Source organism: Protopterus annectens, chromosome 5.part0, assembly GCF_019279795.1.
Source record: "Protopterus annectens isolate FY-2018-M chromosome 5.part0, PAN1.0, whole genome shotgun sequence".
In the NCBI taxonomy this organism is placed as follows: Eukaryota; Metazoa; Chordata; order Ceratodontiformes; family Protopteridae; genus Protopterus; species Protopterus annectens.
The window spans coordinates 556905528-556932400 of NC_056735.1; the positions used below are offsets into that span (position 1 = coordinate 556905528).

The window sequence follows — 26873 nt, forward strand, 5'->3', positions numbered from 1 at the left end:
AGGGTTCACATCTAGATCAAGAGAGGTCATTGTGCCCCTCTACTCATCACTCATCAGGCCCATAATTGAATACAATGCCCCATTTGGGATGTACCTTACCCGATACCTGCAGCAACTGGAAAGACCTCAAAAGTACCTCACCAAGAGGATCAAGGGACTCAAACAGATGCCCTACGCAGTTAGGCTAAAGAACTCCAGCTCTACTCAGTTGCTTACTGCCTAATCAGAAGCGATCTGTGCCTGAAGTATAAAGCCATGTCCAATCCAGAATTAATGGACGTGCTCCACCTCAGGAAATCCAAATCCCTTAGAGCTACACACTCCAGAGACTAAAACCTCAGCACAGAAATAAATAGGACATGCTGGAGGGACAGATTCATATCCCAGAGGCTCCCCTCACTCTGGAACAAAATCCCAATCCATGTTAGGCAGAGTCCCTCAATGACCCTCTTCAAGAGAAATCTTGACGAGTGGATGGGAGATCGTAGGTTTACCCCTGGGATCTCTTCTGTGTCCCTACTAGACAGAGGCACAGTAAACTAACCTCAAAAGGGCTATCTTCTGTGACCTACTATACAGAGGCACAGTCAACTAATCTAAAAGGGTGGCAAAAGCCAAACACACTCTGGCTAGGCTTATAAATGCCCTAGGGCAGATAGCCTAGTATCAACCTATGAATAAATTGTATTTGTTTTTCTTCTACATTATATCTCTTTCATTGTTAATCACCCTTCTAATATTAATATCTACAACATTCTTGGTCTCCCAGCATTCATTCCCTGTGGTCCAAATCCTACTTCCCTTTACCTGATGGCCATTCTTATAACCTTCCAGTATTATATTTTATGAGGTGGGACACTATCTTTAGTGGTGATGACTTTTTGATTGAAACAGGTAGGTAGTAATAGGCAAGATCCAGTAGTTCATTAATGCTTTTGGGGCTATATTTTTAGATACCAAGTACCAGTATTCAGTCTCTGCCCCTAGGTGGTACATGTACTGTTAGTATGTGATAAAAATGCACACTGTGGCTCATGGCATTGGACATCTTTGTATATTCACATTTCTTTAGTAAAGGAATGCAAAACTAGCTTTTGGCTTCCACTAGAAGGTAATTCTGGGGGGGCAAATGCATTCTGTTTGTTGTCATTGTCGTGTGTGTGTGTGTGTGTGTGTGTGTGTGTGTGTGTGTGTGTGTGTGTGTGTGTGTGTGTGTGTGTGTGTGTGTGTGTGTGATGCGTGTCTGTATGTGTTCTGCCCAAGAAAATGTGCTGCACTTGAAATATTCATTTTTAACTGTGTTTCAAAGGCTGATTTGATTAGGCAGACTTCTGATCAAGGAAGGGCAACTCTGACTTCACAGTAAATAGAGTGGTTATAAGGTTGAACATGATGTGAGTGAAGGGTGAAGTGCTCACACTTTGAAAAATGTCTCTCTGTGACTAGTGATACATAGTGACAAATACAGTCATTCAGAAAAGCAGTTAAATGCATGCTGAGTGAACTGTACATGAAAGCAACTGAAGCAATTTGCAGATGATTTGCTCTTTGAGCACATTTCATCACTGACGTGACTGGGAAATGCCATGTGGTAGAATGTTTTTGTGATTGTCAGTATTACTTTGGAAAACTGAATTAAACCATTCACAAAACTGTCTCTGGCATTTCACGTGCAGACAAAATGTAAAATAAGTAAATTATTTTGAATACTTGCATAGCTGTAATGTAATGATATATTTCTTTTATCTGTACCCTGTGCTAACATTTATTTTCCTTGACTACATTGTATTTCCAGACACCAACTTACCCATAGATGTCTTTTCTTCTTTTTGCCTTCACTTGCATGATTTAAGATGTAGTTATTGTTCAGCAGGGTTAAATAGTTCTGTTTTCATTTTATTTAATTAATTTGTTCATTTATTTGTTTTACACTATAGCTGATGTTAGTCTTTTTATTTTACAGATTCTCCTCAGAATGGTAATGCGTACTGCAGTTCTCAAAGTAATTTACATATAAAGCTTGGCAGTCCAGGGAAAGGTTCAGTGATACATTCCCTAGAACATGACCTTCAAGACATTATGGAGACTCTGAACCAGAACAGGTATATATCTTCTGGCTGTAAGGTCAACAGTGACTGTCCAAACTTTTATTTATTTAATTCACACTCATCATCTTCCAGTCCAGTTGATTCATCCTTAGGATATGGTAGTGCAACTACATCCCCTGCAAAGTTACAGTGTAGTCGACATTTACTGAAGAAGCAATCCACTAGTAATGGCAGTCATTCAGAAAAAAACTTTTCCACATACACATCTGGATCTTTTTCAAGTAGTGTTCCATCCTCACCAAGAGCTTTTAATTTGGCAAGAACAGATCTTGATTTCCACCCAATCAGAGAAAAGGAGCAGTGTCTAGAAACAACAGGCCTGTTACCATATTCAAAATTTAGTCCAAAAAATAAGTCGTATGATAATGTTTTCTTTTCTGGAATGTGGGATGGCAGAAAAGCAAGAAATAGCAGCCTGTCTTCATGGAATGGAGAAGATATTGTTACCTCTAACATTAGACCTGGAACAGCTAGTATGCCATCTAGCCCCAGGTCAGCAAGAAAACGAATCCTTCAGGAAAGTTTGGCTCTTCTTTCAAATTCTGGAAGATACAGGGATGGCTGTGGTGAGGCAACTGTTGGTTCTAGAACAAGGAAATACTCTGGAGGTTCCTTAGGTCACATGGGAGTTTACAGTAGATCACTTCCTCGGTTATACAAACCAGTAGAGAATAATTTAACACCACTAAGTCTACCTCCAAGAAGATCCTTTGATAATTCTAGACAGATGAAGAACAGAGACAGAGAGGAAAACCAGAATTATTATCTGGATAATGTGCTACGATCTTCCACACCTTTAAGTTCATCAGCTATGCCTTTCAAAAATTCGGTTGTGCTAGATCTGCACTCTGATACTAATGGTATTTCAAATATTCCTGCAAGTCCTCGTGTTGCAAGAAAAATGGTTTTGACTTCTGGATCATATATGGATGATTTGTATCAAAATGGGCTGACAGAAAGTAATTCCCAATGCATCTCTTCTGGAGATTCTGAACGAACATTTTCTGTTAACAAAGGTGTTGGTAATGCTTTCTTGGAATTTAGTACTGCAGATATGGATGGAATAAGCTCATCTCCAAACATGCAACACCCACCATTTAGAGAGAGAAAAAATAGCATCAGTTCTGTTACAAGTAATGATGATCTGATGGATTATCACAGAAAACAAAGGGAGGAAAGGCTGCGGGAACAAGAAATGGAGCGATTAGTAAGTGTTTAAAAATAATTTTTCCTTTTTTATTCTGACAATTGAAGCTAAATGTCAGGGAGGCAGAACAGCGTTAAATAAACAGTATCATTTTCATAAATGCATTTCTTATTCCTTTATGTATAAGATTACTGTTTTCTACTTCTTCTTCATTCGGCTTTTCCTGGTTAGGGGTCACCACAGCGGAACTCCGGTCCGCTAATGATTGGCAGTAGATTTTACGGTGCTGAGGTGCCAGCTCGATGCCCAACCTTTAACGAAGGCATGCCCATTCACGCATGTCTTTCGAACGCCAGCCACTCGACCACAGGGAGGACATGTAGACTCCACACAGAAGGTGCACCAGCCAAGAATCGAATGGGAGAACCTCTTGCTGTGAGGCGACAACGCCACCGCTGCACCACTGATTACTGTTTTGTGGTAACATAATCTGCAAGTATCCCAAACATTATTCAGTTATAATCCTTAAACTTGGCATAAAATGAATGGCTGATATATAGAGTATTAACACTTTGTATTGTATTAACACTATTAACTAACTTTGAGAGGATTTCTGTCTATACACATTGAGCAGAGTGGAGGAGGGGCGTTGACTACAACTCTGAGCTGAGATATATAAGTATCCTGTTTTTTTGGCTTATTTATACTGATTATTGTTTCTAACAATTTATATATAGCACTTTTTATTGCCTGCTGCATAGTTTTTACTGCATTTTATTGCTATTAACTAATCTGCATGGGTAACTGATTTCTTTGCAGTTAAAAGCATTCTGTAGAGTCTCTTTGCTCCTTTATCTGTTTAAAAATGCTCATTTTGTGGCTTTCTGTAGTGTTTACTGTAAAGAGTGTAGACTAATAGCTTTAGTATTGTCATAGTTCAGATTTGCTGGCTCTGGGCCTGTTTGTCTTTACAGTGATTGTTCAAAGCACATGAACAGGCCATCTTGAATTAGCAGAAGCCTTTCTTTACCTCCGGCTGGATTGCGTTAATTGGCTGCTGGCTAATGGGGGCTGGTTCTTTTGTGCAGTTTTAAAAAAAAGTTGTCTAAGGTTGTATCTTCTGGTATTTAAGCCCTAACTTTGAGAGGATTTCTGTCTATACACACTGAGCAGAGAGGAGGAGGGGTGATGACTACAACTCTGATCTGAGATATATAAGTATCCTGTTTTTTTGGCTTATTTATACTGATTATTGTTTCTAGCAAGTTAGATATAAAACTTTTTATTGCTTGCTGCATTGTTTTTACTGCATTTTATTGCTATTAACTAATCTGCAAGGGTAACGGATTTGTTTGCAGTTAAAAGCATTCTGTAGAGTCTCTTTGCTCCTTTATCTGTTTAAAAACGTTCATTCTGTGGCTTTCTGTAGTGTTACTTTCTAAAGAGTGTAGGCTAATAGCTTTAGTATTGGTCCCCACCCTCCCTGTTGGTGTCTTGTTGTTATACTTGGTGACTTTGCAGTTGCCCGCCCCTACTGTAAATTTGATCTGGGACACTCCTCCCAATCTAGTGTCATTAGCTCATTCTACTTAATACAGAGAGAACATCTGAGAAGGCCTTCTGTTCCTCCTTTCTCCCTTTCAAAAAAAAAAAAAAATTGCCTGAATCTCCTTGTGTTCTGACTGTGCTTCTCAAACATTTTGGAAATATAGAGTATATTTTAGAGCATTTATTATAACTATATTTGCCTTAATATTGCTACAACTCAAGTGCTCTAGGTTGCACTGCATCTGAATTGTTTGTGTGTTTTAGCTGCTTTTCTGTATATATAGACGTCTATGTATATGTAGACTAGCTACTTATTCTGCTGTATTACTGCCTCTTAAATCGTTTTTCAGTTGTGCACTTGCCTTGCTTCATTTAAAAAGTTTTAAATTGCTAATTTTGTAGAGTTTTAATTGCATTTACTGTTTAGGACTACACACTCAAGTGTGTTAGCCTTTTCTGTGTTTATTTACTGTATTATTGCATCTTGTTTGCTCATTTCCTACCTTTCCTAGCCAGTCCAGAGCCCAGGATTTGCTTGTCTCGGGACTTTATTTTCTGTTTTCAGAGCTATCCAGACCTTGCTGTGGTAGAGAAAAGTCCTACTGCTTACCAGTGGGAGTGGTGAGCATTGTACTGCCTATCTAACACTAGAGGAGTGGTTTCCAGCTTTGAAATTGTAATTTTATTAGCCTTTTTGGGCTGATTTCTATCCCTTTCAATTTTCTGGATGAAAACACGTGTGTTTGCATATTTTTCGCATCATGCAGCACCGTGAGGCTACAGTTAAAGTGTTCCAGGTGCCATAAAGTCTGTTCTTCAAATTTTCCCTTGGAACTAGCTGGTTTCGCAGTAGTAGCACTAAAATCTGAATCCCTGTGACTAGCACTTGCTCTAGAACCTGCTGGAAAGCACTAGGAAGCCTGAAACTGATACAAGCACTCAACTCTCCTTGTCAATAAGGAGAAATTAATCGTAGGCACTAAACAGCCTATAATTGCAAGTACCTTGCAAAGGTAAGGGAAAACAGCTCTTATACTTTACAAAAAAAGCACCTAAACAGGCATGTCCAAGGGTCAGCTTCCGGTGATTTCTCCTGTCCACCTGGTGAATCTGGGCATACTGGGGCAATGTGGCAACTGCCTCATGTACACAGACAACCCTCTCCTCCTACCACCCAACACTACAACCTGCGAGAGATGCACTTACATAGCCAAACTGGAAGCAAAGCTGTTTCCGGCCAAGATTGTGCTAGACAGTCAAGAGGAGAAGGTTAACACCTGCACTACACCTCAAGTAACTCATAGCCCTTGAAAACCACACCATCAACACTCACACATAGCAACACTAAACCCACATATGCGGAGGCCCTTAACATTAACCTGCCAAAGCAACAAGGACCTCTGAAGCTGAAACGCAAACAAACACCAGTCACAACCAAAGTGACACATAGCTCACAACACTAGTGTGCCACCCAACAACAGCCCCTAAGGCAAGACAATGTACCCAACACTTTAGTCATAGGTGACTCTATAGTCAGCCACACTGATGTCCCACTCACCAGGCTGAACAAGGAGAAAATTACAGTCAGCTGCCTGTCGGGTGCCAGGATCTGCCACATAATGCATGCACTCAAGTCACTCCACAACAAGTACAAATACGGCTCTGTCATTGTCCATGCTGGAGTGAATGACTTGAGACGTACCTCCCTGGACTACATGAAAAGAGACATGGAAGAGCTCTCGGATCATGTGGCCCAGGCAGGTATGACCCTAGCCCTGAGTAGCATCCTGCCTTCACCCAGAATGATACCACAGTATAAGGATAAAATGATTGACTTCAGCAATTGGTTAAGCTTCTGGTGTCATTCAAAGGGGATCCAGTATCTGTCTGCCTGGGAAGACATGATCGACAAACCACGATGCTTTGCCAGAGATGGTCTGCACCTGTCACCCCTGGGATTCAGGTTACTGGCTAAAGCTCTTGCTACCCCTATAGTGCTTTTTTTGGCAAGGTTCAAAGGACAAAACCACCACCGTAACAGATACAAGCATGCAAAATCCGAATGCTACTCAATGCTAGAAGTCTAGACCTCAAAACGCACTCTCTCAAGGCACTCCTAAAAATGGAGAACATCGATATATGTGCAGTAACTGAGACTTGGTTCAAGGCTCCAGAGAGCACCCCTGCAATACCAGGCTACAACTTTGGCCACAAAACCAAGACCGAAACACTAAAGGTGGAGGAGTGTCCATATTCACCAAGGATATTCACACCTCCAGGCTAGTTGCCCAACACAATGCATCTGAAATTCTCCAGGTGCAACTAACACTAGGTAAGACTGCAATTCAAATTGTAGCTTGCTACAGATTCCTCACCATGCCCCAAGATTCTCACTACACATTTCTAAACATACTGGAAAATATTAAGATACAACCAAACACCCTAATACGGGGTGATTTCAACTACCCTGCCATTAACTGGGAAAACTACTCTGGTACCAACTCCTTTTCCCAACGGTTCTTGGAATTCATAAATTCCAACACCCTTGATCAGCTAATCCATTGTTCTACCAGGGGCTTCAATATCCTTGACCTGGTCATTACCATCATGGGAGATAGATGATCCACACCAGTGGTCACCCCCTCATTGGTCAGGTCTGACCATAAGCAAATCACCCTTGACATCCACATCCCACCCCCACCCTCCAGTAAGGAAACCAACTTAAAAAACTTCTCCAAAGCCAACTTCATGCTACTGAAGTCAGAAGTGACAAACTTCATGACACCCATGCAGAAGGGTTCTGAAAGTTCGACTTCAAAATCCTACACTAAGGCACTGTACGAGCACATCCACTTATGCATGAATCATGCCATCCCAAATAGAACCAAGATGCTCTCCTCCAAAAAAGGAAGCCAATCTGGTGGTCCCCTGCTATAAACAAAATATACAACAGAAGGAAGAAACTGTTGTAGAAAAGAGGAAATACCAAGATGCAAAACAGCCCTCACCAGCCTCCGTAAGAAGCTGAGATCCCTCATAAAATCCTCAAAAGCTAGTTACAAAAATAAAATTGCCAAAGATTCCAAAGACAACCACAAGGCATTCTATAGTTATATCAAGAATATAAATGGCAATGCTCAGATCTGCTCTGAGCTTCAACAGAATGACGTTAAATATACTGATCCCAAGGATATTGCCAATATCCTGGCAGATCGATTTAGTGCCAACTTCACCCCCCTCTCACCCCCTAAAGGGCCCATCTCAATACCAAATGATTGCCAAATTCCGGTAATCACGGCCACACAGGTAGAAACCACACTCTCCAAAGCTAAGAATACAGCATCCATGGAACCAGATGACATCCCAGGCTGTGTACTACATGAACTACAAAATGAGCTGTCACCTCACTGAAGTGTCATGTTTAATCATAGCCTCACCTCAGGCTTCATGCTCACTGAGTGGCTCACAGCTACAGTTATCCCACTCCACAAGGGGGGATCCACCTATGATCCTAGGAACTACCATCCCATCAGTCTAACAAGCCTGATCTGCAAGGGCATGGTATGCATTATCATGGAACCTATAAGCAAAGACATCGGCAACCTTGAAACACTGGACCCCACCCAGTTTGGGTTTGTGAAGGGCCGATGTTTTCTCCTGAACCTGACTGACTTTTTTCGAATCAGTCTCCAGAGCTGTGGACAAGGGTAAGGCGGTCTACACAGCCTATCTGGACCTCGCCAAGGCCTTCGACACCATCCCCCACTCTGGAATCATAGATAAACTTACTAAACTGGGCATAAATCCCTATGTCACTCGATGGGTTGCCAACTGGCTTACTGACAGAACCCAGACTGTAAAAGTAGCCGACTCCAAGTCCAGCTCCAGACAAGTGGAGTACCTCAGGGTTCAGTCCTGGGACCACTCTTGTTTGGCATCTACTTCTCTGAAGTACAGGCCAACACTAAGGGACTCTGGCTAACAAAGTTTGCAGATGACTGCAAACTGGTAGCTATTATTGAATCCCCAAATGATGTGGATATTCTACAAAAGGGCCTTACAGAAACAGATGCCTGGTGCCAGAGCCATGGGCTCAAGCTTAATGTCAAGAAATGTATAGTTATCCCCTTTGGAAAAAAAACATGTACCCATGAATTACCACATAGGTGGCAGAACACTAAACATCGAAAGTGTGATGAGAGACTTAGGGACACAGGTGGACAGTGGTCTCACTTTCGATAACCACATCGCCACAACAGTCAGGAAATCCCTCTATGTGGCACACCTCATCACTAAGGGCTTTTCATCCAGAAAAAAGGAGGTCATTGTCCCACTGTACACATCCCTCATTAGACCCATTATAGAGCATAGTGCCCCGTTTGGTATGTACCTCACAAGACATCTGCAACAGCTGGAAAGGCCACAGAAATACCTCACTTAAAGAATCACAGGCTTAAAGCAGATGCCATATGCTGACCGTCTAAAAAAACTCCAGCTATACTCTGTGGCATATCGTCTACTCAGAGGCAATCTCTGCTTAACATACAAGGCTATGTCAAACCCTGAGCTGTTGGACATGCTCCACTTAAAGAAATCCCAATCCCTCAGAGCCACACACTCCACAGATCTAAACCTTGTCATCACAATGAACAAAACATGATGAAGGGATAGGTTCCTGACCCAGAGACTCCCCATACTCTGGAATAGACTGCCCATACATGTCAAGCAGAGCGCCTCCTTGGCCCTTTTCAAAAGGAACCTTGATGATTGGATGGGAGATAGGAAATTCACCCCAGGGATCATGTCAGTCGCCCTGCTAGACAGGGGTCCAGAGAAGTAAATATTGTGGGAAGAAATATTCAGGGAATTGTCATGACTAGACTTGTATAGGCCCTAGGGCTGATAGCCTAGTACCAACCTATGAACACAGTGTTAATGGAATATCAGTGGAGTATACTTAAGGCCATTTTCATAGTAGTTATGAAGACTCTAATGATGGAAGAGAGACGATATGCTGAAATTACCTGAGTCAGTGTTACAGGTAGCTGTTGCTCACCTGCCTTTCCCCTTGTCCATCTTTTTTCTTTCCCCTTTGCTTGACATCCATGAATGCTTGTAAATTTAACCTATTTTTAAACCCCTTTATTGAATTGGCAGTTATTTAGTTGTTAGCAGTCTCACTCTTTTCTGTATCATAAACACTTATTTGATCTACCATTTTTCTCATGAAACTTACATTGTATAGATTTTAAGATCCTAGGAGATGCATGACAGTTGAATCTTATGACCATTTAAACCTTGTTCGTACCCACCGTCATACTGAACCTCCTTTGTCTAGGTGTACTAGGCAAGTTGTGCTGGGGTAAATTTGAGGGGAATGTGTCATTCGATCGACTGCTCTTTCAGTGAGTACCAAGTGATCAAAGAAATTTGAGAGAGACAGTTTGCACTGACAGTGGCTCACCTGGGTAACTAAGGGCATAGAAGGCAAGGCACAGATCTCTGCTCAGGAGATCTTATGGTACTGAATACAAGGATAACGATTCCTAATAGCTCAAAGATTTTAAGCCATTTATGATCTTCGGAACTTCTCTGGTCCTTTTAGTTGTTTGATATGTCTGTAGTAATGTATATCCCAAAGAGTGCATTGTATTTAATATTTGCCTAATGGAAGCTGAATATAATGGGACATTGACCTTTTTGATTGTGGACAATCCCTTGGGATTCAGCTGTGCTAAGCAGAAGGACACTTTGACTACTGTTACATAATGAGCAATGTAGAGGGAATTATCAAACCAATTTCCATGTTCTCTGACAAGATTCTCATTTTGAAGTGGGCTATCGCATATGTCATATGATAGGGGAGAGAAGGAGTAGTAGTAGTATATGAAATGTAACGATATTATAAGTGTTACCATTTAATTTGAAATGTAAAATATTATTATTTTTACCATTTAATTTAAGCCAATTTTACTACTACAGGTATTTTTAACTGTAAGTAAATTGGGAGTCCTTGTCAAGTCACCTTCTGTCACACAAGCCCTATAACACGTCTTGTGTGTCAGAAGGTGACTTGGCTGTGAAGTAGGAGTCACTGTCATCTGCAAACTTCATTAGCCAGATGTAGATGCCTTAGGTCATGGTCTGGAGATCAGAAAATACTAAACAAAAGAAGTCCCGGCATGGAGGCCTGAGAGACACCTTTGGTCACTTATTTAATCTTTGATGATGCACCTACTTATCCTTACTGTGTGGGTTCTATTCTTTATCTAATTTGCTGTCCATATAACCACATGGAGATTTCTTTGTAATGCATTAAGCTTATTAAATATGCTGTCATGAGGGATTTTGTCAAGGACTTTGGCCAGGTGAAGGTATGCCATGTGGAGAGTATAACCACTGTCAACAGCTTATGCTACTATTTCAGGGAAGTTAATGAGATTCATTAGGTAGTATCTACCCTTGCCAAAGCCAAACTGCTGTGGGTCTAGTCTGCTGAGATTTTTACTGCCATAGTTTATCAGGACAACTTTAATGTACTCCATGGCTTTGCAAATAAAACTCATCAGGCTGACTGGTCTGTAATTCCTGAGGTTAGTGTTGGGGAAACCCCTGTGCTGTGGCATCACTACTGCTATATGCCAACGTTCAGGCACAAGACAGTAACTAAACTCAGGTTAAACAGTTTATGGAGTATCTCTGCCTGGGCTTGTTTAGTACTGTTTTTTAAACAAAGTGTATTACCAGATCACACAGTGAAATATTTGTAGTCTTGGAGAGCACCTTTAGTATATTTTCTTTAATAATGACAAGAGGGCTGACAGCTTCAGGGATACAAGAGCTTTAGATATCCACCTCTACAGTGAAATTTGCATTGAGTTTGTTTGCTGGTATGCTAGCCATGTAATTTCTTTATTTCATAGCATAATTAAAGAAAGATTTGTAATAGTTCTTTACTTTAGATGCTAACATATCTATTATTTATTTGATATTTGTTAACCGGGTTGGTCCAGCTGGGCATGAGCCCGTTTTCAGTGGAGACCCGAGGAGAAAAGCTCCAATTACAAAAACAATTAGGATAACATAGGTAACAAAGCATAGAAAATACCATAACCAAACTCCATAACATATTAATACAAATTATGACTCAAACATATTCAAATTACAGCAAGAGGGTTTTCTCAAAGAAATGAGTATATGAACCCCTAATGTGTTTTTTTTATTTATTAATTTATTTTTTTTTATGTACAAAAAACAAGTTATATACAAATGATCAAGTAAGAGTTATATAAGTGAATCAGAATTTATTGCATAGGCTTTGTAGGAAGGTATAGGTGCTTTCAGGAGTTCAGAGGAAAGGAGCACCAATTAGTATAAAGGGGACAAATCAGGTAGGTTCTAAGCAGAGACATGATTTAGTGTTGAGAAGATAATGTTTGAGTTCCTTTTTAAAGTGTGCAGGGTGTATGATGGAGCGGATGTTCAGAGGAAGTTTGTTCCAAGTGTGGGCTATAGAGCAGTTATATTGCAGTTTGCCTGTGTTCTTCTTTGGATGGTCTACATTCAGAAGTTGTTGGTTAGAGGTGTGGAGGGTTCTAGAAGGGGTATAGGTAGATACAAGAGTAGTGAGAGCTGGACAGGCTGAAGGCCTGTATAGAATGGAATGAATAACTTGAAATTGAGAAAGTAGCAGTAGTTGACTGAATTCGAACCATTGTAATGAGTTCAAGGCAAGGCAGTGATGGGAGTTTTAGGGGGAGTTAGTAATGAATCTTGCAATTTTATGGTAAGTTTGTTGCAGTTTGTTCATGGTAGTAGCTTGTATATTGTTTAGTATTGGGGCTGCATAGAGAAGTGTGGGCAGGAGGAAGGACTGAGCTAGGGAGAGTCTAGCATTTGGAGTAAGAAATCTTTTGTTACGATAGAGCAAGCCAAGTTTCTGGTGTATTTTTTTTATTCCTTCCAGTAAGTGTAAGTTAAATTTGAGCTTGTCATCTATAATGATGCCTAACAGTTTAGTGTGTGGTTCAAGTTTTATGATTGTGTTGTTAGAGGCTGTTATGGTAAATGTAGATTTGTGATTGGAAAAAGAGTGTGGGAGAAAGAGCAGGAGCTTGGTCTTCTTAGGATTAAGTCCATGGGTTGCTGAGTAGTCCTTGTGATGCCCTTGCACTGGCGTAGTAATCAAGGAGCCACAATCCTCACCACTGGCAACAGTGGGGGATGCACACTCTGGGAGGATTACAAGTACAAACACAGTAAAGTGCAATTTCCCTTAAGAGCACACACAGATCACAGTCAGTCTGGGGCTGGTTTCTCCCCCTTTCTCCATATCCCCATATCCCCAATAAGACTCCCCACTGGCACAGTTATAGAATTGAGATCTCAGCTGAGTGACCAAGCCAAGACCCTTCAGCACCCTCGCTGTCCAACCAGTGCTTCATGTCCCTAGCCAAGTAACTGCCACACACACTCTTTGAGGTTTGATCTACACATACACACACACCTGGGAAAGGCTGGAACAAATTTACTAGCTATGCCCCCTTATATAGTTCTTTGCAGACTATAAGGTAGTTTTCACTACCACCAGTCACTCCTGCTAGTTACCTTAAGGCCCTTAAAAAAGGGTGCCCAGTCTAACTGTGTAATATTAACATTAACACAAATGTCAGTTTGAACAAGAACAAGGCTATTAGGAGTGGACCACATAGTGTCACCAAGTAAGTATGCAAGTACTCTCAAAACTTAAATATCTCTAGACAGATCAGCCACAATGAAAGTTTGAAATATATTTAATAAGAAGAAAAGAACAAGACAATACTAAATATGTATTTACAGTGACATCAGAGTTCAAAGCCACAGGAAATATTTAAAATAACATTGCAGGACAGTCTCAAACAAAGAAAAATAATATCTAAACTAAGCTTCACTCTATTCCTGACTGTAAATAAGAGAATTATACTATTCCCTAGTAACTTAATTAATAAAGCAAGACAGGTAATGTGAATGGTGGTTCCTGTTGTCAGGTCCAAGACAGAATACAGAATGCTCTGTCTCACTCTGAGACTTCTCAAAATAATATCTAAAATGTTACTGCTAGGATAGCTTGCAGAATGACATAATTTCTAGTCATCCGACATGTAGTTCTCATGCAAACCCCCATTACTGGCAGCTGGCAGTGTTTGAAACCAACCTGTAAAAATACACACACAAAGGCTTTTGCTCAGATCTGTTGAGCATTTGTAGGTCATAAAACAACTAAACACTTTCCACTCTTCCTGAGTGGCAATTAGTTTACCCCAAAGACAATACAGAAAGCTTCCTAGTACATACGTTGTGTCTTCTGGCTGACTTGAAATCTGTGAGAGGGTATATTTATGGCCTAGCCTATAAAGTGATTTAATTTCAGATATTTTTCTAAAGTTTGCTGAACTGAGGTTACCCCTCCAGCTTCCTCTGTCAAAATGTATACATTTAAACTCTTGCAGTAGTGCATGTGCATCTCTGTTATCTGCAGTAGGCACATTGTGGTTGCATTTCAAATGCAGCACTTTACAAATAACTTTTCAACACACAGGTCTGTACAAAGCAGTTTGATGTACACATCTAATGCATTAGAAACACAAGCATCTTGTATAAATCATTTCAATATTTACCAATAACATGTAAATATTTACAAAATTCCAGCTAACTATGCTGGTAGTACCTTCTTTTGTCACAGTATCAACAGTGCACCCTGGAATGAAAAAAATGTATATGTATTATTGCAGCTCAATTAAATATATATGTTTTAATCGAAGGGTACTGGTACAACAAAGGTTAACCAGCTAACTTACTTTAAGAAAATGGAAATGTAAATAAGCTGTTAACCTATTAAAACATCACCCCACAGTGCTGACTAGGACTGAAGAAGCTGGGTCTGAGAAAGAGCCTTTGTTCATTAGCTCAGTGTAAAGAGGTGACACTGTGTGGGCCACTCCAGAAGGCCTAGATGCCCTGGTGAACTACTACCATTTGTATTACTATTAATATTAGACAGTATAATTGGACTACTTTGTAGTCTGGGCAGAAGAGGTATAGCTAGAAAACCTGTGCCAGCCATTCCCAGGTGTGTGTGTGTGTGTGTGTGTGTGTGTGTGTGTGTGTGTGTGTGTGTGTGTGTGTGTGTGTGTGTGTCGGCAGATCAAATCTCTCAGTGTATGTGTGTCAGCTACTAGAGGGAGGGACATGAAGCACTGGGTTTTCAGAGCAAGTGCTGGAAGACTTGGCTTGGACACTTGGCTGAGGAGCTAACTCTACAGCTGTATCAGTGGAGAGTGTTATTGGGGACCCAAACAGAGACAGATATAGACATCCAGACCCTGGGCTGAGTTTGTTCCCTGTGTGCTCTTAAGTGAAATTGCACTTGATGCAAAGAGGTCTGCATCTGGAAATACTGAGTGTATCCATTTGTATTCCAAGTGCATGTCCATCTCCAGTTTCAGTGGTGAGGAGTCAGGCTCCTTGATTACTGGCCCACCATGTCTGCACATCAAATCTTTCAGTGTATGTATGTCAGCTACTTGGGGCAGGGACACGAAGCACTGGGTTTACAGAGAGAGTGCTGGAGGACTTGGCTTGGACAATCAGCTGAGGACCTAACCCTACAGCTGTACCAGCGGGAAGTCTTATTGGGGACCTGGAGAGAGACCGCTATAGAGACATTTAGACCCCAGGCTGAGTGTGTTCCCTGTGTGCTCTTAATGGAAACTGTACTTGATGTAGAGAGGTCTGCATCTGGAAATACTGAGTGTATACATTTATATTTCAAGTGCATGTTCATCTCCAGTTTCAGTGGTGAGAACTCTTGATTACTGGCCCAGTGTGGGATCGACACATTTTGGTGGCCATCATTTATTGGTAGCAGTGGTGAGATCATCACATACTCATATATTGGTGATCATCAGTGTGGATATTGAAGTAATGGAGCCTGTAAGCAGTTGTCACTAAAGAAAGGTGTACTCTCAGCAGCCACACAGTAGACATTCAGAGTTTCATATCACACTAGTTTTATATATTTACTTTTTGTTAGTTTAATCAGGGACAGCAGGCAAGGATGTCAACAGACGATTATGGTAAGCTAACAAGGAACTTGTTGGCTGAGATGTGCCAAGCCAAAGGACTGGTGCATCCCAATGATTGCAGTCTTAATCGCATCTGCATCACAGGCAAGCAACCAAGAAGACAACCAGACTGGCATTGCAGGTGTAAAGCTTTCAGAAACAGGACAGTTCAGCTTTTCCTCAGAGGACTTAAAAATCCATGTGGAGTTCGAGATTTGAACTGGAGTGCACATGTTTGGTATTAGAATCAGCAGAGAGTCAGCAGCATTTGGTAGCCAAATAAAATGAGAGGCAGAGGCAACATGAAAAGGAAATGCTGACTCTTCTCTGGGGTCATGGAAGTAATGGGGAAGGAAGCAACCATACCCCAGAAGCAATAAAGGTCAGTGAACTTCCTCAGTACCAAGAAGATGATTTTAATAATTTTATTCATATATTTGAAAGAGTATACAAACAGTATAATGTTGACCAAGGGCTCTGGGTATGGTTCCTGACCCCCTTACTCCATGGAAAAGCTTTAAGTTCTGTTTCTAAATTGTCTGATACTGATTATAATAAGCAGTGCTTAATTTTAGCATAATCTAAACAATGTTTTAATTTAAAACTGAAACTTGCAAAAACATAGGTGGTTGAGTGTGTATCAGGTCACCAGTTTTCAAGGGCAGGCAGACCTTTTGGTGAGGTAACAAGCCCTTAGCACATTGCCTGAGGACAAAAGAATCTGACTGGCAGACAGGGAATGTAACTCTGCTGATGTGTTGGGGAAAAAGTAGATATGTACCAAGCAAAGTAGGGCATCACTGCACAGGAAAGGAATACCCAGTGCTGCACATTAGATGTAAGGGAATCCATGGTGGATAGACTAAACCACCCCAACAGAGTCTGCCAAGAACACGGGAAGTCACTAGTTCAGGTATACAGCCAGGACCAAAGGTTAAATATTTTAAATGTAACCAGTGGTGCCATGTAGCATAGAGATGTCCACTGAGACTAGATGAGGAACAAAAGGTGGGGGAGTCAGAAAGTGGGAATAACAGAATGCCAGTGGTAAGTTGTCTGGAGACAACAGTAGTACAAAACTACCATCAGAGTTTATATCCAATCCCAGTGAATGAAAAACAGGCCACTTCCAAGAAAGAGACAGCCTCTGATATAACCATTGTGAAGCCTGCAGTGATTAGAGAGGTACAGTACTTGCTTGGGCAGTCCACGCCAGTCAGAGCATTAAGATGGACCCCATTCCAAATGCCTCTGGCCAGGGTTCACCTTGACTGGGAGGGTGGAAAAGGAAGCAAGCAAGTAGGTGTGTTTGAGGATATCCATGTAGATGTCTTGATAGGGAATGATTTTGATAATGCAGTACCTTGTGTGCATGCAGTGACGTACAGTCAGGCTTGCAGACAGGCATGTGGGTCTGGTAGCCTTGGGGGAGACCTAGACAAATGGCATAGTGGAAGCCAGGACTGGAGATGTGTCTACTTCAAAAAGAGAGCTGCCCTGTAGCAGTGAGACTGAAGGTGAGCTACAGCTGCTGGTGGGTACTGATGTTCCCTTGGACAGAGTGACAGGAAAGACAGAAGTGAGTAATTGTACCGAGGCTGACAGTAAGGTACCATTGTCATAAAATACCAGCCTTTCTGTGGAAGGGGAACTGGGAAGAGTTACAAACAGTGAGTTGAGATTGGCTCAGCTCTCAGACCCTACATTACAAGGCTTGAGGGAGGTAGCTAGGAAGGCACCTGATTCTCAAGGAAAAGGGGATCCTGTATACTGGAAAAAAGGATTTCTGTATAGAGAGTGGACTTCTGTGGGAGGGCTAGAATGTGAGATAATACTGCAGTTTTTAGTGCTCAAAGCCTACTATCTGGCACTTCTTGCCTTAGCCCATGACATTCCCTTTGCAGGTCATATGGGCATAAAGTGTACCAAGAGATGTATTATGCAGGCATATAACAGGGTACTACAGGACATTTGAGAAGTGCCAAAAGGTAGGCAAGGCAGGAGACCAGGTCAAAGCTCCTTTGATACCTTTGCCTGTGATTGTGGAGCCATTTCAGAGGATAGTTATGGATATTGTGGAGCCTCTGAATAATCCAAGTTACACAGGGAAGTAGTATATCCTAGTGGTAGTAGATTATGCTACTAGACACCCTGAGGTGGTGGCTATGTCCTCCATCGAGATAGAAAGGGTGGCAAATGCTTTGCTGGACGTTTTCAGCAAGGTAGGTTTTCTAAGAGAAATACTGACTGACAGAGGTGCTAATTTTATGTCAGACCTGCTAGCATGTCTGTGGGAGTGCCATGGGGTGAAGCACCTAAAGACCACCCCCTACCACCTTCTGACTAATGGTCTTGTGTAGGGGTTAAACTCTACCCTAAAGACCATGCTATGGACATTTGCAGACCAGTTTGAGAGAGTTGGACAAATATTTGCCCCATATATTGTTTGTGTACAGGGAGGTCCCCAGGAGTCCACAGGTTTTTCACCCTTTGAGTTGCTGTATGGGCATAGGGTGAGGGGGCCTTTAGATTTGATTCATGATGAGTGGGGGGATGAGAGTGAACCCACAAGGAGTCTGTTGTGGCATATGTCTTAAACCTCAGGACAAGGCTTAGGGAGGTCATGGGCTTGGCACAGGAGAACCTGGCAGGGGCTCAACAGCAGAAAAAGGTTTGGTATGACAGGAATGCTCAAGCCAGAGAGTATGCTGTGTGACAGCAGGTGATAGTGCTCTTTCCTGTTAGACACAGTAAGCTGCAGGCATTTGGGAGGGATCCTTCAAGGTGGTAAGTTAGGTCAGTGATGTTAACTACATGGTAGAACTGCTAGGCAGGGCACAGACTGTACCATGTTAACATGATGAAACTCTTACCATGCTAGAGACACCATTGTGCTGAGTATTTGCAGTGGATGGTAGGAGGAGTCTGAGGGGAAACTGGTGACTGATCTCCTCAGTGAGGCTCGGACTGATACCTCAGTGAAAGGGGTAGCAATGTACAAGCAGCTATCTCCTATCCTGGTTCGAGAAATCTGAGCAGTGTTACAGGCATTTGCAACATGTTCACTGGGAAATCAAGGTGCACCCACCTGGTGCAGCAACGTGTGGATACAGGGCCCCAAAGATTTATAATGCAGGCCTCTTATAGGGTGTCTGGTCAAGCCAGACAGACTCTGAGGGAGGAGATACAGGAGCTGTTGGAATTGGGAGTAATCTATGGGTCCAGCAGTCCCTGGGCTTCCCCAGTGGTGCTGGTAACAAAGAGGGATGGCAGCAGTAAGTTCTGTGTGGACTACAGGAAAATAAATAGTCACACAGAGTTAGATGCTTATTCCATTGATAGGACAGATGAAGCCCTAGATCAGCTAGGTGGGGCTACATATCTCACCACTACTGATCTTACCAAGGGCTACTGGCAGTTGCTTTTGACTCCCAATGCTAGAGAGAGGTCAGCCTTTGTGACTCCTTTCAGCTTGTTTGAGTTCATGAAGATGCCTTTTGGCATGAAAAATGGCCCAGCAACTTTCCATAGGCTGGTAGATTGTATCCTAGCAAGAGCAGGAGATTATGTCCTTGCTTACTTGGATGATATTGCCATCTACAGCCATCCATGGCAAGAGCACCTTCAGCATGTCAGGGAGGTGCTGGGAAGACCACAGAGGGCAGGTTGACCATTAAGCCCAGTAACTATAAGGTGAGTATGGCAGAAGTCTCTTATCTGGGAAATAGAGTGGAGAGTGGCAAGATCAGGCCAGAACCTTCCAAAGTGGATGACATTCAGGCATGGCCTGCCCCTGTTACCAGAAAGCAGGTGAGGGCATTCTTAGGGACAGTGGGGTACTATAGAAGGTTTGTCCCTGATTATACTACCATAGCTGCTCCCCTCACAGACCTGACAAGGAAAAACAGGCCAGGTAAGTTATTGTGGACTGCAGCATGTCAGCAGGCATTGCAGGAGCTTAAAGGAGCTTTAGGAGGACCCCCTGTGTTAGCCAGTCCAGATTACAGCAAATAATTTGTTGTGCAGTTGGATGCTTCAAACCATGGGGTGGGGGCTGTACTTAATCAGGTTTCCTTTGAGGGAGAAGAGCACCCAGTGGTATATCTCAGCCATGGACTCCAACCCAGGGAGGAATGCTATGCAGCTGTAGAAAATGAATGCCTAGCTGTATTATGGCCACTGTAGCAGAAACTTCAACTTTATCTTTATGCAAGGAAATTCACTGTGGTTACAGACCCCAATCCCTTAACATGGCTACATAGAGTCAGCCATCAAAATGCCATGTTATTAAGGTGGAGCTTAGGATTGCAGACATATGACATGATAGTACAATATCGTAGTGGGTTCAGCAATGCCAATGCAGATGGGCTGTCAAGACCGGAAACTGGGTAACATATTTCCAGATAGGCTTATTTCTCTTAAGCCATGTTCCTCAAGGTTCACTTGAAAAATTAGCTTGAGTCTTCTTGGGGGGGGGGGGGGGTGATGATATGGGTAAATGCTAGCATAGCCAGCTGGAGTTTTGTAACGAATGATATGTCCTTTGAATATCAAACTGATTTATGCAAGATGCTTGTGTTGCAAATGTATTAGAACTGTATGTCATTTGTATATCAAACTGATTTGTACAGATGCTTGTGCTGAAAATGTATAGCTGAGGTTTGCAAGGGTTGAAATCTATCAATAGTGCACCCTGCTGGAATGAAAAGAAATTCACATGTATTATTGTAACTGAATTAAATGTATATGTTTTAATAAAGGATACTAGCACAGCAGAGGTTAACCAGCTAACTTACTTTAAGAAAAATAAGGGAAATGTAAATAAGCTATTAAACCATTAAAATGGCACCCCACAGTGCTAAATAGGACCAGAGATGCTGGGTCTGGGAAATAGCTTTTATTTGTTACCTCACTGAAAAGAGGGGAGGCCCCAGGCACTGCCATAAACTTGTGGATGTATATTGCGGTCTTCTGTGCAAAATTCCTGTGAGAATCTAGTGTCAGGTGACCAGATGAGGTAATTTTGTCTGCCCTCTTGGAAATTATATTTTAGATATTAAAAAGAGAAATCTCAGAGTATTGAGTATTCTGTTTGGAAAGCCTGACTAGAAAGATCCTCACCCACAGCATATTGCCTTGTGGTAGTAAGTAACTTAACTAGGGAACAGTAATTCTTTTTGATTCAGTCAGAAATATAGTGAAACTTAATTTAGAAAGTGTTTTTCTTTATTTGTACAAGTCTGTCCATCAATGTTAATTTCAATATTTTCTATGATTTGAACTCTGTGGTTTAGTTTAAATATATATTCAGCATTTTCATGCTCTTTTATTATTCATCTTATTTATTTATTATTCATATTATTTAATATTTTATTGTGGTTCATACTTGTAGAAAGTATTTTAACCTTTGAGAGTACTTGTATTTATTTGGCGACATTGTGCAGACCATTTCAGAAGACCTAGCCATCTTAGTGAACTACTACCATTTGTGTTATTGTTAATATTACACAGTGTAATTAGACACCCTTTGTTATGGGCCTTGAAGCAACTTATTGAGAGTGTCTGTTCACAGTGATACCTACCTTATAGTCTGGACAGAAAGGCGCTTAGCTAGAAAACCTGTGCCAGCCTTTCCCAAGTTTGTGTGTGTGTGTGTGTGTGTGTGTGTGTGTGTTTGTGTGTCAGCTATTTGGGGCAGGGACACAAAGCACTGGGTTTACAGAGAGAGTGCCTGTGGATTTGCTTGGACAATCTGCTGAGGATCTAAACCTACAGCTGTACAAGTGGGGAGTCTTATTGGGGACCTGGAGGGAGACAGATATAGAGACATCCTGACCCCGGGCTGAGTGTGTTCCCTGTGTGTTCTTAAGAAAACTTGTACTTGATGCTGAGAGGTCTGCATCTGGAAATACTGAGTGTATCCATTTGTATTCCAAGTTCATGCCCCTCTCCAGTGTCTGTGGTAAGGATTCAGGCTCCTAGATTACTCGCCAAGCATGGGGACGACACATTTTGGTGGCCATCACATATTGGTAGCAGTGGTGGGCATCTTTTTGGATTGTCACCAAATTTCTGTGCTGTTGCACTAAAGCTCCACCTGGCAACAGAATGTAAAGAGACAGAAGACAGAAGCCAGTTAATATTCATGCGACCAAACATACCCAAACTGTGGCACAGGGGATGGACTTGGCTGGTGCCATAATCTCTTCAGTGGTTAGTGTGGCCACCATTGATAGCAGATGCTGACACTTCTAATATATGGGTTTGTACAACTGTGATGCTAGTCAATAGTTTCCTCTGTTCAATGGCAAGATGCAGTAACTTGTAATGAAACTACCATGCACTGATGCACCTGTGTACCCATCCCATTTGTCCCACCCCATTCCACTTCAGGAGTGAGCACTGTGTGAGCACAGAATAAGTAGGTGTGTGTGTCTGTGTGTGTGTGTGTGTGTGTGTGTGTGTGTGTGTGTGTGTGTGTGTGTGTGTGTGTGTATAAGTAAAATGCCCCAGTTAGGGATAACTGGTAGTTAATGTTACTTTGCTCATGATCAGACCCTGTATGTTAGGTTGAAGAAACAGCAGCATGAATTCTCTACCCCTACCACCACTTGTGTTTCAAGAAATTGAGTGCTTAGCTGTCAACTGTCCAGATTTTTATAGACTGTCTGGATTTTTGGCTTATACTTTTGGTCTGTTCCTCTTAAAATGTATAGTTTTCTGGCAAATCAGTGAAGGCTGAATTCACTAACTAATGACAGCCATTTAGGTTTCAGTCTTTGTATCTTTCGGGAAATGCATGGGAACACAAAACATTTTATTCTAACAACTTTCTAAGATTATACAAGTAATAAGTAAAGTATGTCCCTAATTTTCAGCTTTTGTCCCTCTCCATAAATTTTGACTTTTTCCAGAGTTTTTGTGCTACAGAGTTGAGAGATGTGAAGTGTAAAGTGCATTTCTCAAGGAGTTATGTAATTGAATGTCAAGTACACTTTGTAACAAGTGGAGAGCTTTGGGGGAAGAGAAGTTTAGTTTTGCTCATTCCAAGTCTGTTTACAGTGTGCAACTGTTGTTTAGCAAATTATGTCACTGTAGTGCTAAATATTTACAAGTATTTTTAGTAGCACAACAGGTAGTATATTTGCTTTTGATGCAGAAGGCTCTGAGTTGTACTCCCACAGTATGTAGATGGATTGCTGATACTGTACTGTGTTGTACTTTTAAAGAGGGTGGATGCTGCAGCCCTGAGTTTGTCCTCCTCTGGAGGAGATACCTAGTAACTATGAAACCGTTGTCAGTTTGCCATCCATTCCCTATTGTAATATTACCAGCTTACCATTTTTTACTGAAACACAGGCAATGTATTCTTCAAGGGCAGCAGGCACTTAATTTGTAGATGAAACACTGAAATGTAAAGTTGTTTGCTAGCAGCAACCTCTTCATTAGTTGTAGATCTCTTTAATGTGGAATTATTCAGATGACCTCTACTTCTGTAGAGATTGTGCATATTGACTGATATTGGTGGATTTTAATAACAGAAGTTGGATTAGACATTTATTGATGACATATTCTGAATTGGGCAGTTTTGTCATTATTGGTTCATATGTTTTATTTCATTGCTTACTGGAAAAATATTAAAAACTGCAAATTTACAATATGCTCTAACAAGTGGTGCTGTATTATACAGGGAATGTAGTTTAAAACAATCAGAAAGGTAAATCAAGGAACACATGCATGTTTGCATGGCCTTAAAAATCTGTGCAAGGGTCCTATGATTTGAAAACAGCCCAAAGGTAAACTTTATTCACCATTGGCCAGATGCATTTTCTTTTTAATGTGGGTTTCAATACTGTTTCAATGAAAGTGAGTTTCAAGGGCAGAGAAGTTTTAATGCTAAGTCTGTTTTCATTGTGAGACTGTATTGCTTTGTTTTGCAAATATACATCAGTGCTTGTGATATAAATTTTGAAATAAGTTTCAAATTAAATCCAAATATATTTATAGATTAGTACTATGCTAATTGCTCTTGTGGGGCATTTAGCCAATTACTCCATATGAGAATCAAAACCTTCTCCTTGCATTGGTAAGGTAAACATCTTAACCATTATACCAACCTTATTGTAAGTACAGTAGAAAACAGTATACACACTGAAAGGTTTGAACAGTGTTTATGGTAACTGGGGAGAAATGGCCAAGTAATGGGACTCTAGAATGACTGTGGGGTTCCCATTTGACCATGATCTGGTTCTGTTGAGAACACCAAACAAGTGATTTATAATTAGAGAGAGACCCTATTTATAGTCAGAGATCCCTATTGTAATTATTTGTAGATTGTGAAGTGTTAACTGCCCTGATATACTACTAGTTAAAGAGAAACGTGATTACACCAATAGCTCAAAGCAAAAGCAACAAACCAAGATTAAACATGTCACCTACCTAGACTCAGTTGCTTGCCCTTAGTGTATCCATTTAAATATGTGTTAGAGATCTCCCTCAAGGATTCAGCCAAGAAGCTCAAATTAAATAGCTGACTCACATTTGTCTAAAGATGCTACCTGTGGATACTGTAGAGTATCTCATAAAATAGTTACTAGCGATCCAAGAAACACAAGTCTGCTATAGTCGTCCTGAATGCAGCTTGCAGCATCCAGCCAGATAATTGCCTTGAGCAAGTCAAAGGTTCTTACCTATGTATTAAGTAAAATATCTCAATAAGTAGTTAAAGAAACAATCTGAGATTGGAAAAATAAAAACAAACTAGTTGCTAAAGTTCAGTAATCTTTATTTTAACTAATAAAAAACAAATCTGCCTGGACAGTTTGTTATATATATTTTTTAGCTAAAATAAAGAAGATTGAACTTTAGCAAACTAGTCTGTTATTTTTTCTGATCTCTGGTTGTCTTTTAACTACTTATTAAGATATTTTACTTAATCCATGGGTAAGAATCTTTGACTAGCTCAAGGCAACTATCTGGCAGGATGCTCCGAGCTACATTAAAGAAGACTATAGCAGACTTATGGTTTCTTGGATCACTTGTAACTACTTTGTAAGATATTCTGCAGTATCCATGGGTAAGATCTTTGGACAATTGTGAGCCAACTACTTAATTTGAGAATCTTGGCCGAATCCTCGAGGGAGATCTCTAAATGCATAATTAAATGTTTACACTAAGGGCAAGCAACTGAGTCTAGGTAGGTGGCACGTTTAATCTTGGTTTATTGCTTTTTCTTTGAACCATAGATGCATTCTCATTTTACTGATTTTTTTGACCTGCTATTCACCATAGCCAGTATTCCTACCTGCCTGAATCTCCACCTAAAGGGGCAGGACTTTCTTGTTTATTTTTTACTAGTTGAAGAAAAAAGAGATGTGGAGGAGCACAAAGTGTTGTACAGTTTTAAAAGTTATAACATAGAGCTGCCATACATATAATCCAGTACCTTAATCAGAAAACATAAATACATGTTATTTTACTGCTTTCTTTAATGTTCTGTTTATGCAGCCAAATCATTGATTTTGGATATATTCTATACCCATTCCATTATAAAAATATGTGATTTTTTTCTGTTGAATGTTTCTTAATGCATGTTTGCAGGCTGCAGCATTTACTTAATTGTGTCTAGTTCTTCATTAATTCCCATATAATCTCTTTTGTTATAGTTTATATGAAATGTTAGTGTTAGCTTTTATCCTACTACTACCTGTCATGTCTCTGTGTCCGTATCCAGGGTCTAAACATAGCCACTCAGTCAGAAGGGCCAACCTGGTTAAAAAATGTAATTCAAATAAAGGAATGAATAAATGAAATACATACATACATAGTAAATTAATTAATTGTAGCTTTAAAAAGAGTGGCATTACATATGAGGGAATATACTTTAAATGCTGACGAGCTAGCTTCACTGATTAGTATGGCATGTGGTAAAAAGATGTTCCAGAAAATTGAGTTTGTGGCATGGACTTCATGAAGTTTTGACCACATTTACCATCTCACTGTATTGTTTATTAAGCCTCATGACATGATACAAGATGCCCAATGTAGGGCCGACTGGCACCAGATTGGCCAACACTGGTGTACCTGGTGGCGGTCCAACTGTTGTTGGTATACTCTTGCCTATCTCATCATGCCCAACATCAGCGCCCAAAAATGTCTTGCCAAATCAATGTGTCCACGTTATTAATCCAGGCTTAAGATGACGTTCTTCTCCCAGTAAACTAAATTTCAGTGTCAGTCCCCCAGGCTCTCTGTTTATATCAACAAATAGTTCAGAAGTGCCAATGTCCATGCTGCTATATGAGTTCCATCCTGGCAACAGATAGCTGAGAGACGAGACCTACTACAATCTTCAACCTCTCCCATATACTTTTAGCTAATTATGCCACAATCATTGCATGTTGGCATACCTGTATGCAGGAAGAGGCAATTTAAGTCCTCATGGCAAAAAAATCACATTCCTGTGCAAGGACATTTAAATGCACTAAGAAGACAGTCATGTAGAACAGGAAAGGAATCTCCATACAGAGAATTTAGATGATGACAGAAGTAAGAGTTGCCACCCATCTCCCTGGATAATCTCAACTTTGGGGAGATTATTTAGATAGTGCAACAGAGGGGAGCATGGGCAAGTAAACCCATTTGCTGTTTACAACATCCAGGAGTCATGCAAGGTGCTTCAGCATTCCAAATGGTAGTCAATTCATTGGTAGACATTTTAAGAGATATGACCAGCACTACTTAGAAAAAACAGACAACATGGTCCCAGTACCTATAAAAGGTTAATGGTGGAATGTAACTTTTGCCCTCCTTAAGTAGTGCAAAGTCTGGGATGAGAATCCCACCTCTCCCCTCAAAATTAATATCACAGTCTTGACAGCAGTATGGTGGCAACCTCTCTTGTCACAGAATACACTGGCCCATCAACCAGTCAGAGTGCCAAGAGTGCTTGACTACTTTTTTGTGATT

General features: G+C 41.0%; 1 protein-coding gene across 1 annotated transcript in view; it reads left to right on the forward strand.

Annotated features, from left to right (window-relative positions):
• The window catches only part of PHLDB2 (pleckstrin homology like domain family B member 2), a 1258236-nt gene that overhangs the window by 238328 nt on the left and 993035 nt on the right, over positions 1-26873 (forward strand). Inside the window, exon 2 of the mRNA XM_044072445.1 lies at positions 1964-3315. Coding sequence (XP_043928380.1) covers positions 1964-3315 — 1352 coding nt within the window. The remainder of the gene's footprint in view (positions 1-1963; positions 3316-26873) is intronic.